This window comes from Adiantum capillus-veneris, chromosome 30 (assembly GCF_014529385.1).
Source record: "Adiantum capillus-veneris isolate H3 chromosome 30, ASM1452938v2, whole genome shotgun sequence".
Taxonomy (NCBI): Eukaryota; Viridiplantae; Streptophyta; class Polypodiopsida; order Polypodiales; family Pteridaceae; genus Adiantum; species Adiantum capillus-veneris.
In genome coordinates this window covers 97317037-97337890 of record NC_140960.1, presented here as the reverse complement: position 1 = coordinate 97337890, position 20854 = coordinate 97317037, and the positions used below count along the sequence as shown (strand labels likewise).

Sequence of the window (20854 nt, the reverse complement as noted above, 5' to 3'; positions counted from 1 at the left end):
ACTGGCCTGGCGGAGTTCTGTGCCTAGAGATCTTGGCCCCAAAGACTGGCGCCCCTTTCGGTATTTCTTTTTGTATTAATCAGTGTTCAAAGTACAAGAGTGGTTGGGTCTCACTCTCAGACTTTGCGTCCAGATGCTCTGCAGAGTGGGAGCCCAATCCACTTATTTATTTTACAAGGGATGCCAAAAGCAGAGCCCCAAAAGCTTAAAGTCAAAAGCCTGAAAATAAAAGCAAAGGCTCTTTCTCTCACAAGCTCTCTTGAGCTTCAAAATTAAAGCAAAGAGTTTCTTCTCTCTCTCTCTCTCTCTCTCTCTCTCTCTCTCTCTCTCTCTCTCTCTCTTTCCAATTTGCGTAGAAAAAGCAAAAAAGCATCGTTGGCTGCCGTAGATTGCACCGCAAAAAGCGGATTCTGCCGTACGGTGCCACGTCATCATGCCTCCGCATTTTCCGGGTTCAGCCCTGCTGCCCTTAGGGTTAGGATTAGGGTTTTTGCAGTTTTAGGATTTCTGGCCATCATATCGGCAGCCACGTCATCACTTTGTGACATAAAATGCTTCCAATGCTTTAATGCATGAATGACAGAGAGAAGTTCCTTATCATAAACATAATAATTCGTCTCAGCACTATTGAGTTAACGAGAGAGAAATGGCACTGGACGGTTGTTTTGCTGTAACACTACGCCAAGGGCAATGTTACTAGCGTTAGTCCACACCTCAAAAGGCTCATCCCAAGAGGCGAGAACGAGGCATGGCACCTCGGTGACTACTACTTTGAGCGCTTCAAAAGCACTCTTAGGAGCATCGATCATGACAACGTGCTGACGGCGTGTCTTGACATCCTTTAACAAGTCGGATAATAGTGCGGCAATATGTGCAAAGTGCCTAATGTGAGAACTGTATGCTTGACAGAAACCCAAAAATGAGCGAACATCATGTGCCGTCTCAAGCATAGGCCACTCGCTTACCTCACTTACCTTCGCGGGATCAAATCGAATACCCTCGGGAGAGAGAATGTAGCCCAAATTGTCACGTGCACATCTAACCCTATGTGCATGTGGACAAGCTACTTCATGACAAGGGTTCGGTTAGCTTAGGAAGTGTTCTGGCACCTTTGTGAGTCTGTTCGCAGACCCTGCATGTCCAGACACTTAGAGTAGTTGCATTTCCTCTGGTTGCACACAACATGATCATCAGATTACAGTCAGTACCCATCAGGAGCATTTTACAGTGCATAGAACCCATTTTCCCTATTGTAGCCATTTTTCACTTATTATTATTAAGCGACTTTGTTGGGAAACTGGGTATGGCAATTCTGGTAATTCAGTATATAAGAAAAGCTAGTGCTAGCGCTTTCTGGCAGAAGAGGCAGCAGATAGCATTTGGCAGTGCACCTTCTCAGTAAGACCGGCAAGGGAACCTAGTGTTTACAGCCACCAAAGACCATCCGGTGTTTTTCATCAATTGCAGAACAAGCCCAACGTCTTGCAAGTTGCAGATCGACATCAGATTCCGTAGCGTTTTTGCAGCAGATGCCTCATCAGCCCTAGCGTTTTTGGAACAACAGATGAGCCCTAGCGTTTGTTGTTCCTTGGCGACAAGACCCATTTTTGCATCAGTGTGCAGCCCCCAAACCTCGCAGATCTCACCTTCCCGCAGGCAGATCCTCGCCGCACGGTCATATCAGCAAACATTTGCAGATTCAGCCCGCTATTCGCAGATTTCAGCATCTACGTTTTCAGCGCATTGTCCTCGCGTCGTCATCATCGCCTTCGTCACCGAGATAGAGTCAGAATTCAGCAGATACAAGATTTGCAGATTTCAGCCCTTAGTGTTTTCAGTTTTCAGCTCGTCTTGTCGTCGCCATCACTGTCGTCGACATCGTCGGCAAGACCATTGCATTTAGACCATTGTAGAGATTTGTGCAATCAATAGCAAAGACTTCTTTTGCCATCGAGAGAGGGGCCCTTGGAGGAGGGTTTGACAACATTGTGGTGTCGTATTCTTCTCTCTCTATCTCTCAGTCTCAGCCTTTCATTCACAGTATTTACCACTTTGTTTGTGATCATTTGCACTCTCTCACTAAAAGAACGAAGGCTCTCCCTTCCGTAAGTAAAAGGAACCCTTGAGCACAATTCGGAGCACTCATCTTGAGCTAAGTTCAACATTCACTTCCGCTGCACCTTACACTAGTAGTACACAGTAGTCAGAAAAAATTCCGACTTCTTTGCTGCAATATAAAGATGGTTAGCATCCAAGCGGGCTAAAACTTTCTCCACATCAATAGCATGTTGCTCCCAAGAAGAGGAGAAAATGAATGTCATCCAAAAAGATAAACACGCACTTACCGACCAAATCAATGAAGATACGCATCATCATGCGATTAAACGTATCCGATGCGTTCGTTAGACCAAACGGCATAACAATGAACTCGTAGTGTCGGCGTTCGGGCTGAAAGGCGGTCTTATAGATGTCTCGCTTTGCGATTTTTACTTGGTGGTAGCCACTCTTCAAATCGATTTTCGAGAACACCACCGCCCCATTGAAACACATAACCGCGATGAGCCATCTTTCTTACGAACAAAAAGAATCGGAGCAGCAAAAGGACTTACACTGGGACGTATAAAACCCCTATCCAACAACTCACCTAGTTGGCGCTCTAGTTCCTCTTCATTAGCCTTGTTCATACGATATGGAAACTTACTTACAGGTTGTGCTCCATCTACTAGATCGATGACATGATCCTCGGGTTGCTTGGGAGGGAGTGTAGGGGGAAGATCATCATGGAGAAACAAATGCTCAAACTTTTCAAATAACTCACCATACCTGTCAAGAATACCCATGTTCCTGACTGCCGCTTGGGATCCTCGACGTAGCTCTCTTTTAGCCTAGACGTGAGAAATGAGAGGGAATGCCGCTCTCCCTCGAATGAGGACTGGCTGTGACACATTGTGATTGATGAGAAGCGTGTAATGGGCTTAAACATTGAGGCGGTCCGGGGCGGGCAACAAGAAGAGTGGCCTCTAGACACCCTTCAAGGCTCCCGTGCTGCTCAATGGGGCTGGGGCACAACACAACATAAACCAAAACAACAAACCCACCGCCAAATCCCAACTACACAAGGGGCACCACCTAGTTTAAGAGCGAACTAGGACGCAAAAGAGGAGAATCGTTAGAGCAACCCTCAAACAAGCAAGGAATTTACACTAACCCTAACACCAATGGAATACTCTCACACACTAAAACACGAGAGAGAGAGAGATAGAGAGAGAGAGAGAGATAGTGCTCGGGCTGCTTCGAAACGTATCGGCAATGATCAAGCAAACCAACTATATATTTAAGAAAGAGAGAGAAAGGGGGAGGGGGTGCTTGTTGCATTAATACCTTCTTACAAATCTGTCATGACAAATCAAAGTGAGATTAGTACTTGTTCAACATAGCTTGCGTAAATTTCACCACAACACATCACAAGAAAAGCCACCCAAATCACTGTCTTAAGGCCAGGGGAGTCCTCTCCACCCTGTCGCCCTCTTACAGTATGTGGGATTTATGGCTAGATTGATGACAACACCAGAGACAAGCTATCAAGAACTTAAAAGAAAACACCAAGACACTTACGCATCATTGTTGTCCATTACTTCACGTTGGAAGGGAGACAAAGTATCCAAGCTTAGTCCAAATCCACCCTCCTTGATTCAGCGAATGTTGGGCTTACACTAGTAGGAAAAATGATAGATTTCCTACTCTCAATTGAATGATCACTCTCTCTCTTACAATGGCATAGATTTCCCTTGCTAATCCCCTATTACAACACATGCACATGCATAAGACAATGAGCTTCCACTCAAGAGCTCCTTCTAGAGAGGTTGAGCTTGGCTTCTCAAGCTATAGCATAGTGCTCTTGCTTATGGCCTTTTCTTATGCTAGCTACACCCTCCTTTTATAGCAATTTTAAAGGCTAGGGTTACTCCTCTAACCATGGTTGGGTTAGATTTTCAGCAATTTATCTAATTTCTTTTGCTTGGAATTATCAAGAAGTTGGTGGGGAAAGAGAGAGGAGAGAAATGGAGGTGATAGGACTTTTCATAGTGGGTTAGTGTTAGTAGAGTTAGTATTAATTTACAAATGGAATTGAATATTTACAATGGGAGTATCCATGTAGGATACAAATAAGGAAGAAAAACTCTTAAGAGGTAAGAAAAGGTGGATTTCTTACAAGGTTGATGCTCCAAGTGTCTTGAGTAGAGCCAACTTTGACGCTTGTTGACGGTCCACTAGCTTTGACGGTACATTTTTTCTCCACTCTTGACCTTCCTTGAGAGCCAAGGTAATTGAAGCTGAGTAATCAACCACCATGATGCTGTCTTTTAAGAGAAGAGGCTGAATTTTGTGGTTTTTTGATAGATATGGGTAATTTGGAGGAGGAAAAATGAGACTAGGTGGTCAATTTTGGAATGGAATTGTGTGTGGGAGGTATGAGTTCACCATGGTTTCTCTTATTCTTCAAGGTTGAGGAGAAGGTGAGTAGTGTGCAGAGAGGAGTGGTGAGAGAGATGGGGATGATGAGTGGAGAAGTGTGTGTGAAAGAGGAAAATGATAAAGTGGAAGAGAGAGTGTGGCTGCATAGCATGGGAAAACTGGGGTCCACTAAAAAAATCATAGCTCACAGCTGGTAGCTCCAAAAATCATGAAAAAATTTGGGGTGATTATTCAGAGCGTGGGCTACATTTTCTCTTTTGACCACCGCTCCAAATTCGGAGTGGAGATAGGTGCCAAAATTCTCACCAAAAAGCCTGTTTTTTAGGCCTGCAAAAGTCTTTTTGTGGTCCCCTCCTTTGTTGAATTTGTACAATGCATCCAAAGGTGAGCCCCTCCTTTGTCATATTATAATACAAAGCATTCAAGTTGCCCTTGACCCATGCATGGAGGAGGATTATTGGTGAAATAAGAAATATATACATGGTGGGACTAGTGTATGGACTATTCATGGGCTTTAGCTCAATGAGCACATGGTGTTAGAATAATGAGTAAAAATAATAATAAAAATATGGAGGAGTTATGGATATGGAAAGATATTGGAATCATATGATATGGTCCCTCCTTGAATTATTTTGGGTGAAAGAGGAAAATGTATGCAAGTAAATAATATAATAAAAGTAACCAATGAGTAGAAATCAATTTTTTGTTTTCACGCGGGTGAGGGTGAAAATGTGGGAGTGATTTGTATAAAGGAAAAATATGAGGTTAGAGTATGTACATATTGGCAAAAAAATAAAATTATGGTGTAAGAGGATGAAAGAAGGTGTACATAGGTTTAATAAAACACACACCTAAGTAGAAATATTTAAATAAAATACCAAAATAATTATAAAAAATCCCTATATTTAGGCCATATATACAATGAAATATTTACACACAATGAGGCCATAATATACTTTTATTTTTTTATTTTTTTTATTTTTTTTGGCTCACCTAGCCCAGTGACTAGCTAGCTGAGGGTTTTTAAGAAAATATGGGAAAAGTCCCGTGACTCACGCACGCCTATGTACAGTGAAATGGTAGGGATAGCCAGAGTGTTTGGGTGATTTTGGTAGGGTGAGGTAACTCACTGTGGCAATTACAAAGAGCCGAAAAAACGGCTATCAACATGAAACCACTTAATGCCCAAAATGATATCACATCCTGCAAGTTTAGAGACTACTAATCGACCAGTAAACTGAGTTTGTTGAACAATCAAATTGACATCATTAACTTCGTGAGAAAGAGAAGCATCCATGCCTTGAAAAAATCCTTGCACCGGGATGGTGGGGATCGGATTAGTCTGAAGACGTGCACGTTTCACAAGAGATTCACTTTTGACATCGTGAGAATTTCCAGAATCAAACAACACAATGACCCTTTAACCATTAACATGTCCATAACATTTGATGAGTTCATCCTCTTCGAAAGTGCTTAGCTTCTTGCTCTACCACACTCACGGCATTCACTTGAGGGGTAGAGTCAGAATTCGACACAGTAGAGTTTTCCTTTTTAGACTCTTTCTTAGCAAACTCCTTTTCCATGTGACCTACGACTGAACAATGGAAACACCGACGTTCTTTTGCATACAATGCTTGTTCCTCTCTACCTAATGAACCACCTAAAACTCCTTGGGCAATCTTTTCATCAGGTGTGAGTTGAGGCTTATCAGATTTTCCTTTACCCTTATCCTTAGATTTATCGCCCTTAGATTGAGATTGAGAAGAATTTGGAGAGTTCTTTTTATTGTTGCCATTCCCATTAGAATTCTTGTCCTTTTCCTTAGACAAGTCATGAGAGGAATAATTACCATTACCTGAGGCCATCTTAAGCTTGCCCTTGTTGTGCTTCATCTCTTGGAGTTGAGCCAAGCGTACCGCTTCTTGCAATGTCTTTGGATCACCGGCCTCCACATCAAACTTGATAAGCAATTGTCTACAAAAGACACCCCAAACAAATCAGAATACTTGACCACAATGAACTATTTCTCTAGATTCTCGTGAAAGTTAAACTCAAAGGCCTCGTTTGATGCCTCAACAATGGGACACTATTACAAGAAGGCAGATGTTTTGGATGTTTTCAATCAGGGCATAATTATTTCAATTGTCTCCTTCGAACCAATCGACTTGCCGAATCGATGCCTGCTCCGATAGCCGGCAGAGCCTCGGAACCACCTCTTGCCAAGCAAGCTAGACTTGCAATTGGGTTGTATCTGATATTGGGCTGTATCTGATATTTATGGCATAAACCTCGAAAGTTCAAATGAATTGTGCAGAGCATATGGCAAAATCAGTGGCTTGAAATCCCTAATCTTCTTTGACCCGGGAGCTATTGAGAATCTTATCCATCCCAACTTCCTGAAGTAGATCAACTTTGATTACGATTCCCAAGGGAGATAACTTGAAGCCGAGCTAGCCATAGAGAAAACTCAGATAGTGCTACCTCTCATCGGTGCTCTTCTAGTCACCATCCAAGGATAACATGGAAAAGGAGATTTTCATATTATGAAGTTGGGCAAGTGCAATGCTCTCCTAGACATGGCTTGGCACGACAAGAATGATGCGACACTCCCATCACTGTGATCTAGAAGGACAAGCCAGTCGTCCTTAAAGTTCAACCATCCGAACAAAACCTTGAATGAATTTTCTAATTGCTTTGTATTTAGATAATTTTTGCACTTTGTTTGAAATACTGCTTGGAATCTGTTTGAAATGGATGTTATCTGTTTGAAACCTGTCTTGATGCTGATTTGAGATTGCTCGACTCTGGTTTTGCTATTGGTTTCAATGATTGGTGATTTACTCCCAGGAGCAAAACTGAAGAGAATTGATGCTTAAGAATGCTTGTACATACTCATGGCCCGAACCCTTGTGGCTATTTGCGGGGGGAGTATTTTATGTTTGAAAAGTACTGTTTTTAGTCATGGCCCGGACCTGTATGGTTTTTTACAAGGGGAGTATTGAAGTCTGAGTAGTGGTTACTCGCAACACCTCCAAGCGATGCAGGCTTCGGTCTGAGGGCCGTTTGGTTGTAAAAGGCCTCTATATCTCATGGCACGTATCTGTTTAGAATATTTGCGGGAGAAGTGATGAGGGAGTCGTTGAACATCTCATGGCCTGGATCGGGATGGTTATTTGCGGGTGGAGTGCTCATTGGTGACTAGTCATATGTTTCTATGTCTTGTAACATGCATATGCAAGCATTTGTGTTGCATTTTGATATGCCAACCACTGAATATTCCTTATTTGGGTGAGATTGCCTGGGTATGTAATTTTAGTACATCAAGACACCCGTTACAGATCAACGCGGTCTGGGTGTACTGGCTAATCTTGCTACGCCAAAATATCAAGAGCTTTGATATGGAATGAGAAAACTGATTGTCACTCGGAATGACCCTCATATATTTTTGAGCTTACTTGAGCTGTTTTGCAGATATACTGTAATCACTGACGATTATGCTTCTTTGAAGAAGGGGGGATGTCACAAACTGCTGACATGTCAAGCCACTGAAGACACAGTGGGGTAGGGTTCCCCATATCTAACCCTAGCCGACTTGTAGATCTCGGCCTAGGGGCTTAAACCCTAGAAGCAGCAGAAGAAGACAAAGTTCTCACCGACTTACATGTCCTCGCTGAGTGGGCCAAAATATTTAAAGTCCAACATATGGGACCCCATCCGATGGAGCCCAAGCTACTAGCGGTAAAGTAGGACACACACACACACACACACACACACACACACACACACACACACACACACACACACACACACACACACACACACACACACACACACGCACGCACACACACACACACACACAAGGACTTGCGTATGAAGCTGATGACATGGCAGGACAATATGGACGCTTGCATCCAACGCTGACATATTGATGTGGCCTGTAGTACACACTTTTGTAATTTATGTTGCTAAGGTGGCACTGTATGGACAGATCCACGTTTTGCGCTTCTAGTTGCTGATGTGGTAGATTATATGGACAACCCTTTTAGTGCTAGCCTTTGGGAGATGAGATGCTTTTAGTGGTGCCGAGAATCTTGCAGATGACAGAGGTCTCTTGGAGGCGCTCCACCTCTACTGCGAGGCTCGCTTGCTCTGTCGGTGAAAGAGCAAGTCGGATGGTGGGCTCTGCAGGGTCGGGTGAGGGGGACTTCTGAGGAGTCCCTCTGGGGCGGAGCATGAGCCTCCATTTGTGTCTGCTGCCGTGGAGAAGGGCGAGAAGGCAATGAGGAGATGAGGCCCTCGATTGGATGAGCTCGCCGAAAACGCTGAAAATGCGGACGACTTCAGCTGAGCAAGACCCGGGGGGAGGGGGTGGGGGTAGCAAGGCGGAAGAATTGGGAGTGCGCAGTTGGGGTGGCGCGGGCTGAGGCTGAGGCGAGCGGGCGGGCGGGCTGGCTGTGGCTGTGCGCTGGTCCGAATACAGGCAGCGGGCAGGCAGCTGGGCAGTGCGTGCTGGGGAGGGGGGGGGAGAGTGATGGCGCGAGAGAGGGGGGGGGGGGGGAGAGGTCCTGCATGCGCGGGGGGGGGGGGGGGGGGGGGGGGGCAGCAGTGCGCGTGTGGTTCTTTTCTTTTACTTTGAAATCACTTTCCTTGCGGTTCTACTTTATTATTGATCTTCACAGATACAACTTCTGGGGAGAGCTTTCTGCAATTTGCAAACTCTCAATGATCTGTAGAGCTCTCCCTCCCAAGCCGGCATCTTAAAGGCACGTGGCCCAAAAGCAATTGTAAAAATCTGGCACTCAAAAGCCTAGAAAGTCAGCGTTTTTCATAACTGAGGCCAAAAAGGTGTCATCACGCCGTACGGATGCCACATCAGCATCTTGCAATTCATGGAAAATCCTGCCAAGTGCGTCTATAACTTGAGGTTTCTTATGAAATGCTACTAACAAACACAAACTTTCAGAATTTCAGCAGGATTGCTAGAGAGAGAGAGAGATTTTCCTTTAAATTTTCACTCATACTTGCAGCCTTCAATTGGCTTGCTCGAGTACCAGACCCTGTTTTGTTTCAAAGAAGAATTTTGATGAACCATCCACCTGCTTTGCAGCTTCAGTGTATGGCTTGCATTAGTACAAGACTGGCTGTGTCTAGTACAAGTTGGAAGACCTTTGTGAAATATTTAAAGGGCTCGCTGGGATTCATTGCCAGCATGATCTTAGCCTTCAATTTATAGGCACCAAATATAAGTTTTATGGCTTTCTAAGCTGGCCTTTACAGTGTTCTCTATGCATCTGAATCCAAATCTTTGACTCTGCAGGAAGATGGACTATTTCACACTGCATGTGGAACTCCTAACTACGTGGCACCTGAGGTAACAAGACTACCAGTATTAAACCATGATTACGGATTAATTGAATGAAGTTTGCAAAGCTTGCATGTTTCAGGTTATAAAAGACAAAGGATACAGTGGTGCAACCGCTGATTTATGGTCGTGTGGAGTCATTCTTTATGTGCTCATGGCTGGCTATTTACCATTTGACGAAGAGAATCTTGCTGCCCTGTACAGAAAGGCAAGATATTAACTCTGATTAAGGTATAAGCTCATGATTTGATATGCTTGATCTGGAGCAAAAGATATTTCATGTATTTCAGATACACAAAGCTGATTTCAAATGCCCTCCATGGTTTTCATCTGGTGCAAGAAAGTTAATAACAAGAATACTTGACCCCAACCCTAAAACTGTAAGGTCAAACTTGTTTCGGCCCATTGAATTTGCATACACAGAGAAGTGCATCCACATTTAGCAAATGTGGTTGCATGCAAATAAATTGTGCTGATCACAGCCAATGTTTGCGTAGCGGATTACAATTCCCGAAATCCTCGAGAATAATTGGTTCAAAAAGGGCTATAAACCTCCCCAGTTCCAAGGAGAGGAAGCCAGCTCATTGGAAGATGTGGATGCTGTCTTTAATGACTCAATGGTATGTCTTTAATTTGTAGGAATCCAACATGCAGATCATCCTAGTTTTTCTGTTTTGTACATGCTTTGAATTGGGATGAAAAATGTGGTACAGGAGCACCTTGTAACTGAGAGGAAGGAAAGGCAGCCTGTGATGATGAATGCGTTTGAATTCATTTCCATGTCAGAAGGGTTAAACCTGTCAAACCTCTTTGAACAACAACAGGTTATTTTTTCCTTAGATGAATTGGTTGGCCATTGATTGTTGTGTATCTTCTTTTCTTATTTGGTCAAAATGTTCTAACAATGGGTAGGGTTATAGTGGAGTTACAACGCTTGCCCTGCTTGCAAGTGCTTTGAAGAATTTGGATCTTCCCAAATCAAACATCTTTTCAAATGGCTTATAGCCTCTTCTGTCAAATAGCATGCTTTTTTCCTTGCAAGGCCAGTGGCTCAGAAAGGCTGCCAATCATCAATCAACTTAAAAGTGTTTCCATTGAAAAAGGCATATGTAGGGGAGACCAGCTATCAAGGTGCCAAACTCATCCCAACCATACAGCCCATTGCTGTATCTCCTCTAAAGGGAAGAGGCTAGTAGATGTTGGCAGAGTCATGGATGCCAGCTAATGGGGAAAGTTTCTTGTGTAAAGTTGGGCTACAGTGTCCTATGTACTGGATAGACAGTTAACAATTGGTCTGGGCTTGACTGATGGTCTAGTAGACCAGAGGCGCTTGGCGGGACACAGATGATTGGTAGCCAAGTGGACACCATGGCTAGCCTACCACTTTCCACTACAGTCCATAGATGTGTAGCTCTATATTTCTTGGTAGTCTTGGGCTATATGTATCAGTTGTATAACCAGGCAGTCTTGAACGAGTTTCAAAAATGATCTTTGGTCTAGAGTCTCTCTTTACAGAACACTCTCCTTGCATTGCTTGAGCTTCGACACCGCCAACATCAGAGCTTTCTTGGCCACCGTGTATCATTGACACTTAATTAGGATGTCTCTCGGGACAAGGAACGATATAAACTTTTCCGGTTATGTGCTTGTAACAGTCCAGAACTAATAGAAAAATCTCCTCAAGGGGGGGAACAGTCCATCTTCTGGTCTCTAGTGCTGTGTTCTTTTTCTGCATTGTTTTCTCATTATTTCTTTGTGCGGAATCTTACATGAAATAGCTAAATTAACTCTAAAGTATTTAATTGCACGCTTCCGTTTTTGTGACAGTCGTATCAGAGCAAGGTCCTCTCTCTTGTTACACTATCGATATCCAATACACAACATAATACCAACACTCAAGGTGAGAGTAAGGAACCGCCTAGGGGAATTGCAACATGCCCACAAAGGTCGGAATGGGCATGTATGGGAGAAGCCTCCATATGTTGCTGATTGCTGAAGTAGGAACTAGATGTCTTCATTAACTGCCGACTTTGCGTGCAAACCTGTCATCCAAAGCATCTCAACAAATCTGCTCTCAGACATCAAGAATACAGCCCATAAGAGATGCAAACCTGTTTCTCAATGGGTACTGACAAGCTCACAAAAGGGCATAGATGATCGGAGTGACCAAATGTGTAGGGCCACACTACCGCTGGTGAAGAGAGAACATGGAGATAGGAGTAGTCTGCACTCCAACAAAACCTCCTCAAATTGTTGTTAGAGTCGGCTAAGCATCTGGCACCACATGCTCCACCTCTTGGCCTCATCCTCAAACAGTTGGATGATCATACAAGAAGTGGTATTGGAGATGTAAGAATCCCCCTCTACTTGCCCAAGCCAATTCCAACACATGCACTGAAACATATACATGGTCTGCTACATACCATATGGACAAGAGTCAACTAAAGACGGAACTGAAACTTGCATCCTCAGATGGAAAAGAAAAAAGTACATCTTCTCCTTCTAGGAGGAAAGTAATCCCCCTCTTGCCATCCAAGATCCGCAACCTGGTACAAAGGTGCAATTGAGTCATCAGCCTGCAACCCCTCTTTGAAGATGGACCGAAATTGCACACTTGCCTGTGCAAGACAAGGCTGGAACCCGATATCAGCCTTCATGAAGTTCTCTAAAAGATAACTCCGTCGACAACTTCAAGATAAAAATGCAATTTCAAGAGACACATCAGACCAGCCAATCTATCTCCTCGATGAAAACACAGCCATAGGAACCCACTCCACAAGTCTTGAAGAAAATCCCACCGCTGTCCAAACGCTTCTCCGTCAAAAAAGAACTTTGGGAAAAAAATGTCTCCCCTTATGGATCCGAAAACGACAAGCTTGCTCCCCTTGCGGGAAGCCACAAAAAAACTTCTTCATCTGGGAAAACTAAACCATCCAGAAATGCTCTTCATCCTTAATTTTCCTTGGGGTTCCCCTGGCTGGGGTAAACAAGGGTAGAAGACCAGGCAGGATCCATAAGCTCCACATACCCAAATTAGCCCTAAACGGAATAAAAACCAGGGAAAAACAGCAAGCTTCTTCTCTCTTAATCAAGTCCAGTATAGGACTAGATCAGCCTACACCAAGCATCCGAGGTGGTCGAGACATCAAGGCTCTAACATCATGGCAGACTAGGCAGTGGAAGATGCAATCAAAACACGGACTGGCTTCTGATCCGGTGGACACCTCGACTCCAATTTGACTACACTCCAAAAAGATCCTCTCGACACTAGAGATGTCAATTGCAGCAGAATTGAAATGGTGACATGATCCAGACTTTACACTTCAACAAATCTTAACTTCTTTCCTTGCTTGAATGTGTGCTACTTAGCACGAATGATGATTCCTTTTAGACACACACACACACACACACACACACTTTTTTTTGTAAATCTGCTTTGATTACTTTACAAGTGGGAAACCTCAAAGCGAGGAAAACCCATGAAAAGAAAGGGATACAAAGAGCAGAGCACTATGAGACTCCGAAAGCTAGAAGCAGTCAAAGTAAATCCTGTAGGCATCAAGAGTGATGTCTCGAGCGTCATAAGCAAAATGTAGTGCTTGACCAAGAGATAATTTGAAATAGGGAAAGGGGTCAACATAAGTGCCTTGGAACATGAAGGAGTTTCTATGGTACATTGTAATTCTCCAAGTCATGGGTATCCATTGCAATTCCAAAAACATATTTTAATTGTAACTCGGCCTCATAGGTCGCACATCCCTATTTGCTCGAGGTGTCACAAGCTGGTGACGTGGTAGGCTTCCGGACATACACACAGCCCCTGAAATGCGCCGACAGGTTGACGTGGCAGTAGGCCAGCGGGAAAATCCCCAAAAAACGCGCTGACATGCTGATGTGGCAGGCCGTACGTATCGTCGCAATTTTTACTAACATGCTGACGTGGCAGTGTACGGATTTCCGAAAATTACGCTAACTGATTTTAATAGCTTTTGGATTACAGTTGCTTTTGAGATTAAGAAGCTTTTGAGTTTGAGATTTTGGGGCTCTGCTTTTGGGCATCCCTTGTAAGAATAAATAAGTTTGTTGGGCCCTCATTATTCAAAGCATTTGGACGCAGAGTTTGAGTGTGAGTGCCCGCAGACTCCCTTGTACTCTACACACAGATTAATATTAAAAGAAATACCGCAAGGGGCACCAGTCTTTGGGGCCAATACCTCTTGGCACGGAACTACGCCGGGCCATGTCGTCTTTTGTGAACTGTTTTAAAGTGAATCTTTGCTGTGTCGCGGTAGAATCTAGACTTGGGGTGTCCAAGTTTATTACAGTCGTATCAGAGCACAAAAAGATTCTTCTTCTTCGGAGGATCCGATTCTTATTGCGGCACACACAGACTTTTGTGAAAGAATCTCCGTGTCCCGACCCCGAACTTATTAGCCATTCCCACCCTTCATACATGGCGCATCGGGCGCACTCCCGTCTTGATCGCTCTGTCTTACAGGGCATAATGCCATAAAGAATCCTAGATTATACATGGGTTCTTGTGAAGAATCTGACAGAGATGGCACCTCTCAGTGGGAAGGCAAAGAAAAGTTGAAAATCCGGTGTGACACTGAAAAAAAGAATGAAGATTTGGGCAATTTTTTTTTTGACGGACAAGTTTGCTAGAATGGAGTACAAACGTCAACTGCAGATTGGCATATGTGTGTACAGATTGATTAAGTACCCCAGGGATCCGAGATTGGCGAAACACACGAAGAATTATCCGATTGATAAGATTTACTCGAGATGGCGTGTGACCATTGCTTCTCCTCTCAGGTAGGGGGGAAAGCCGAAAGGACAGACGAGTGTAGAAAAGCAGAACCTGTACTTGCAGAAAGAAGATGAACCAAAGGACCACCAGAAGACGAATTTGAGAGTTACAGAGCAGTAGCCGAGTGCGGAAGAAAAGGAAAGATGAAAGCAGAACGGAGTGGGGCCCGAACCGAATCAGATGAACGAAAGTACAAAACTTTGCCGCCCTTGGGGCAAAGTGAAAGATCAGGAAGCCCTCGTTTTCTTTGATGGAGGAGCCAAGGCCAACTTCTTGAATTGGCGGCTCGACTTGGAATTAAACTTGATAGGCTGAGGCCACAGGCGGAGGCAGTTCTAGCGGCACCCGGACGGAATGTTGCCATTACACCAATCATTGGCAAATTTCGCTTGCAATGTTAGGGGTATTTAGGGCATGAGGACTTCTACGTAATGCCCTTAGGAAGGTTGCGACGTCCTCGAAATCCCTTGGTACCACAAGAACAAGGCCATGGTTGACTATCGGGCTGAGAAAGCGACTTTGACAAATGAAGGGCAAAGAGATTGTACTTGATGAAATTCAGTTTCTTTACTCGATTTTCTTGAGAGAACTGAATGATGATTGAAGGTTGAATATGTTTTGACCTCGAAAAACGAACGACAAGATTTTTTGCATTAGGGGTTGACTATTTCTCTGAAGGCGTACAAAGCGAGTTACCTCCTTTACGTCGTGAAGATCACATGATTGATTCGTGGTAGTACACCACCGAACTTGCCACCTTACAGCGTTAGCCGAGGCCAAGATAAAGAAACAATGAACCAAAACAGATTTCCACATTACAAGGACAATGATATACTAGACAGACTTCCAAATTCTACTTGCCGAATTGATATGAAGAGTGATTATGATCAGATCTGTATTGCTCTTGGAAACGTCTACAAGACAGCTTTCAAGACGACTTTTTGTATTTTTAGAGAATACCGATCATTTGTGGGTTTTCCAGACAATGAGGAAGCATAAATTGCTTATAAATGTGAAAAAGAGCGAGCTTTTCTTGCCTGAGATACATTTCTTGGGACACATCGTCTCAATAGAAAGGGTACAGATAGATTTGGCCAAAAAATGACACTATCCGCGATTGGCCTGACTTGAAGAATGTTCATGAAGCTAGAAGCTTCTTGGGCTTGTGTTCTTACTATCGGTGGTTCATTCGAAAGTTTGCAGAGGTGGCTTCTCTTTGCACATTTTGACTTAGAAAGGAGTCCCTTTCTCGTGGGGATCGACAGAGGTGACTGCCTTTCACACACTCAAAGAAAAAAACTGACTACTGGACCAGTGTTGACTTTTGCCGGACTTTTGCAAAAGTCATTTGAAGATATTGTGATGCTTGTGGTCGTAGTCTAGGAGTGGTCTTAATGCCAGAAGGCCATGTGATTGCCTATGAAAGCCGATTGTTTTGAAGGCCAGAATTGACAGTCCAGATTTATGAGAAAAATCTTATGGCAGTGATCCATGCTCTTACTCAGTGGCGATATTACTTACTCGGAGCCGATTTTACGGTCTTCACTTATCATCAGAGTTTATGCTACTTCTTGTCACAGAAGCAGTTTTCAGAAAAGAAGATGCGGTGGGCTAATATCTTGTCACAGTTTCACTTTCAGATTGTCCATGTTCAGGGACAAAAAAACTTGGTGGCAGATGCTTTGTCTTGGAAGCCGTTAGTCTTGGCTATTTCCGCGATTCATCATAGAAGCTTCGAGGACATGGTTGATCAGTACGCCACAGATCCGGATTTTTTCGATGTATTCACTCGAATACAGAATGGGGAGAAAGTAGCGGGATATTCCTTAGGGGATGGCTACTTGATGAAGAAAACGATGCTGTGCGTCACACAACCGTTGAAGGAAAAGGTTTTGACTGAGTGTTATGGTCCACCTTTTACAGGTCACCGTGGCATCGACACCACCTTGAAGGGTGTGGAGCATTACTTCTTTTGGCTGAAACTCAAGAAGGATGTGGACGACTTTGTTCGCAGTTGTTCAATATGCCAGAAGGTCAAGTTTGACAGGCATAAAGCAAAAGGATTGCTACAGCCTTTTACTTATTTCCACCCGCCCTTGGGAAAGTATTGATATGGATTTCATCTTTGATCTCCCGAAGATGCAGAGTTGGCATGATGGCCTTTGGACGGTCATCGACAGATTCCGTAAGCAAGCACACTGCTTTGCAGTAAAGAAGATAGTTAAGCCAGATCCTTTGGCGAAATTGTTCGAATATATGGCATGTCTGAGTCCATTGTTTTGTCCGATCTACTAGTTGTTTTGGACGGCAATTTGGGAGAACATTGGCATGTGGTTGCAGTTCTCGTCCTCGTTCCACCCGTAGACAGATGGGCAATTTGAAATAGCCAATTCAATGGTTTTGAATTTGTTCAAGTTTTCTTCTTTGGATCAGAAGAATAAATGGGAAAAGTATTAACCCTTGGTGGAGTTTGCCTACAATGACACACGGGAAAGACGCCATTTGAAGTGTTTGAGGGTGCTAAGAAGCTTCTTCAATTTCTAAGCACCTAAGACAAGATTCTTTTGAAGACGATTTTTGAAACAAAGCCTAGAAGGCATCGAAGGTCATCTATCCGTTTAAAGGAGGAGAGGTCGTCCTCTTTTGACAATGACCGAATCAACAAGAAAACCAAGGAGTTCAAGGAAGGGAGTCGGGCCAGGACACCCATCGAGCCCTTGAGTTGAACAACAATTTGACGTCGCCTTCTCTGGAGGGTGGTTCTCAAAACATTTCAGGGAGCGAAAGGTGGCATCTTACTTGAAAAGAACGGTGCAGGCATGGTGATCTACTCTGTTGTTACGCAGAGAAACACATGCCACGTGGTTTTTTTTTCTCACGTCAACTTGGATATTAGATGAATATGCAAGAGATGTCATCATGCCTAGGCATCACTTGAAAATGACTGAGAACCCAGAGGTTTTGGGATACTTGTTGAAGATTCTTTTAAAAGACCAGATTGAGCGGTTTTGCTATGATTTGCTAAAGAGATTCAAGACTATGCTTTGAACCAGAAGTCTGACTCCATTCAGAGACTTATGCGACATGACTAAGCAACGATTGGAAATGCATGCCGGCTCATTAATTTATGCGACGGGCAGGATAATATCCACCTCAAAAAGGCAATAGTCTGCCAGTGAAGAGAATGAATCAAGGGAACCAAATGATAGCTCATCACAGGATTCTGGAGAATCAGAGGGAACCAGATGCAAGTTCATTAAAGGATTCCAGAGAAAGAGGAATCATATGATAGTGCATCTTAGGGTTCCGATGATTGACTATGACGTGCCAATGGATAGGGAAGTGAAGGACGCTACCCACAGGTCCCAGGGTACAAGGAAGAAAGGAAAAAGGGAATCAGCTTGTAGATCAGAACATTCCCCAGACCCATGATAAGAATCTTGAAGCCGACCAGTACATGAGACTTGAGGGACTTGGATACTGCTTTTGCCAAGGTCCGGGAGGCTTTAGTGAAATCTTAGGACGACACAAGAAGGCAACATATCAATACCGTCGCAATATGAAATTAAAGGAAGAGGATTGGGTGCTCTTACGTTTTGAGAAGGCACGCCTAAAGAAAAAGGGAAAGGAGCGGCTTTTTCCAAAGCTTAGCATGAGATACTATGGCCCTTTCTAGATAAAAGAAAAGATAAATGATGTCTCCTTTAGACTGAAGCTGCCCGATACTTGGAAGATTTACAATGCTTTTCATGTGAGTCTATTGAAGCCTTTTAAAGGCGATGTGCCCGATGATGGGGAGCCAGATGAGCAACCCGAAGTGGAGGAAAGCGAGGAGATACTTGTTCCAGAACAGCTATTGGGACACACAGATAGAAAGATTAAAGGTAAAGTGATTAGGCGGTTCTTGGCTAAGTTCAAGAACTATCCTGCATTAAATGCGAAGTGGATGGAGGAGGACCTAGCAGATACTCCTTAGATTTTGGAACTTTACCATGAAGCATTCAGTTTAGCATAGTCTACTCCGTTAGAACTCCGATTTCAGCATGGGTGAATCTAGTGCAGCGGGTTTGCACAAGAGGGGAGTCACTCCGCTCCTTTGTCAACGGATTACCCCGATTTTGAATAAAGTCACTAATGTCCCTTTTGGGTTTCTGGGATACTGATGGGCTGACAGTATTCTGCTGTATGACTTTACAAACTGGAATTTCCGAAACTGAATATGATTGATTTGTACTTTACATGTTTGAGTACAGGAACTGAAAGACGAAATGACTGCAACATTTCGGTCTCATAAATCTCTATAGACATGATTGCAATAAGGAAGAGAAGGAGGCGTCTCTAACTTCGATGTGAGTTTGGTGTACAAAGCCTAAGTTGATAAGGTTAGGTATGAAAATGGATGCAGTTATGGCAAGGTACAAGATTGATTGGCATCAAAATAACCATCGGAAGTGTAATGGATCAACTAACTTTGAAACATGCAATACTTTCCTTTCTTGTTTTGCTCTTTTGATGTGTGTGTGTGTGTGTGGGGGGGGGGGGCGGGGGGGGCTAGGAGAGAAGCCAATGCTATTGCATAGAATTGTTGAAGCTCAATAAACTTATGCATGAAAAATCATCCACTTCAATCTTAGGCAAAAATATATAGAAATTTTTAAAGACCAATAGATTCTCTCTTTCTAATCTGGTTTAGTTGTGTGTATTTGAGCTCCTCTACATTCTCTGAAGTTTGGAGTGCACAGGGTCTTGTGAAGCGGGAGACTCGGTTTACATCAAACCATCCTGCTCCGGAGATAGTCTCAAAAATTGAAGCTACAGCAAAGCCTTTGGGGTTCAATGTGGAGAAAAAAAACTACAAGGTAACAAGAACCAATATGCTGTGTGATTGTGAATTTTCAGCTTCTTATCGCTCATGAACAGATGAAGCTTCAAGGAGAAAAGAAAGGGAGGAAAGGCCATCTTTCTGTAGCAACTCAGGTACTTGTTTGAGCCTTGTCAATGCAATACCATCGCCAGTTTTGACCAATGAATCGATAGCGTACTAGATGCATCTTTTAGCCAGGCTGTATTGGTACTGCACTTTTAGTTGAGAGCTACCATAATCACTCGCCCATGAAAATCTACCGATTGGTTCTTCAAGTTCTCCATATGGTCACTAAAAACTGCTTCTTCTGTAACAGGTTTTCCAAGTGGCTCCCTCTCTTTTTGTGGTGGAAGTTCGCAAGGCAGGCGGTGACACGTTGGAGTTCCACAATGTAAAGAGTTATTTTCTCTTCAATCTGTTCTGTTGGGCAGTTCGTCTTGACAAAATCCTTGTTATTAAAGCAAGATGTCTTATAAGAAGTGTGCTTTTGATGCAGTTCTATAACAACCTATCTGCTGGTATCAAAGATATAGTCTGGAAAGCAGATGCAGACAATGGAGAAAAGAGTCAATCTCCAGCATAAGATGCTCTATTTTTTGTTGATTTTTTGCAGAATGTATTCCAGCAACTTCCAGTCCCCAGGTTAGAGGCATTAGCATGTGAGGCGTGCCAATTTTCTGTGAGGGACAAATGGTGCATGTGGCTCCGTGGCATGAGCTTTATGCTAAGGTAGGCTTAGGGTTTCCAAGCATTGCAGGCGTTTTTGTGCACCATAATTTTGGCTCAGAAAAGGAAGCTTTCACACAAAGACTACTAAAGCTATACTTTGCCGTCTGAAATGCTTGATGTCTACATTTATAGTCAATCGAGCTTGTGGAAGCACTGGCTTGAGTAAATGGAGGTGTAAGAACCGGCGATGCGTTAAACAAAAAGCAAGCATCAGTACTCTCAGGTTTAGGAAATTAAATTCTCTAGTTGCAAGTATATGTAAAATCAATTCTACAATTGTTCACTTTTTAACTGAAAGGACCACGAAAACCATGAATGAGAAGTCATTACATGTATATCAAGTCCTATGTTTGTGTGTTGCTTTTCTTCCCTAATTATGGGGCAGAGTATTGAGCTTGGACCTCACCTTCTACATTTGCCAATCATGGGGAAAGAATTAGTTATGGGCTAGCCAAAGCCAGTTTAGAGAGGCTGATCTCAGAAGAATCAAGAAAGCGCACCTGTTGGTTCAAGATTGTGGATTTCGACACTTGAAAGAAGAGGCATGGAGAAAGAACAGCCTTCTGGAAAAGCTTCAAAGCTGTTGCACATGGCAGAGGGAAAGAAAGGGGGG

At 43.5% G+C, this 20854-nt stretch overlaps 1 protein-coding gene across 2 annotated transcripts in view; it reads left to right on the top strand.

The window, feature by feature from the left end:
- Positions 1-20576, top strand: part of LOC147418472 (CBL-interacting serine/threonine-protein kinase 9-like) — a 42067-nt gene extending 21491 nt beyond the window's left edge. For both annotated transcript variants that reach the window (XM_086506944.1, XM_086506943.1), the window contains 9 exons: positions 9794-9847; positions 9921-10046; positions 10129-10218; positions 10336-10458; positions 10552-10662; positions 19391-19507; positions 19569-19625; positions 19829-19903; positions 20009-20576. In XM_086506944.1, coding sequence (XP_086363070.1) covers positions 9794-9847; positions 9921-10046; positions 10129-10218; positions 10336-10458; positions 10552-10662; positions 19391-19507; positions 19569-19625; positions 19829-19903; positions 20009-20095 — 840 coding nt within the window. In that variant the 3' untranslated portion in view covers positions 20096-20576. The remainder of the gene's footprint in view (positions 1-9793; positions 9848-9920; positions 10047-10128; positions 10219-10335; positions 10459-10551; positions 10663-19390; positions 19508-19568; positions 19626-19828; positions 19904-20008) is intronic.
- The last annotated feature ends 278 nt before the right edge of the window (positions 20577-20854 follow it).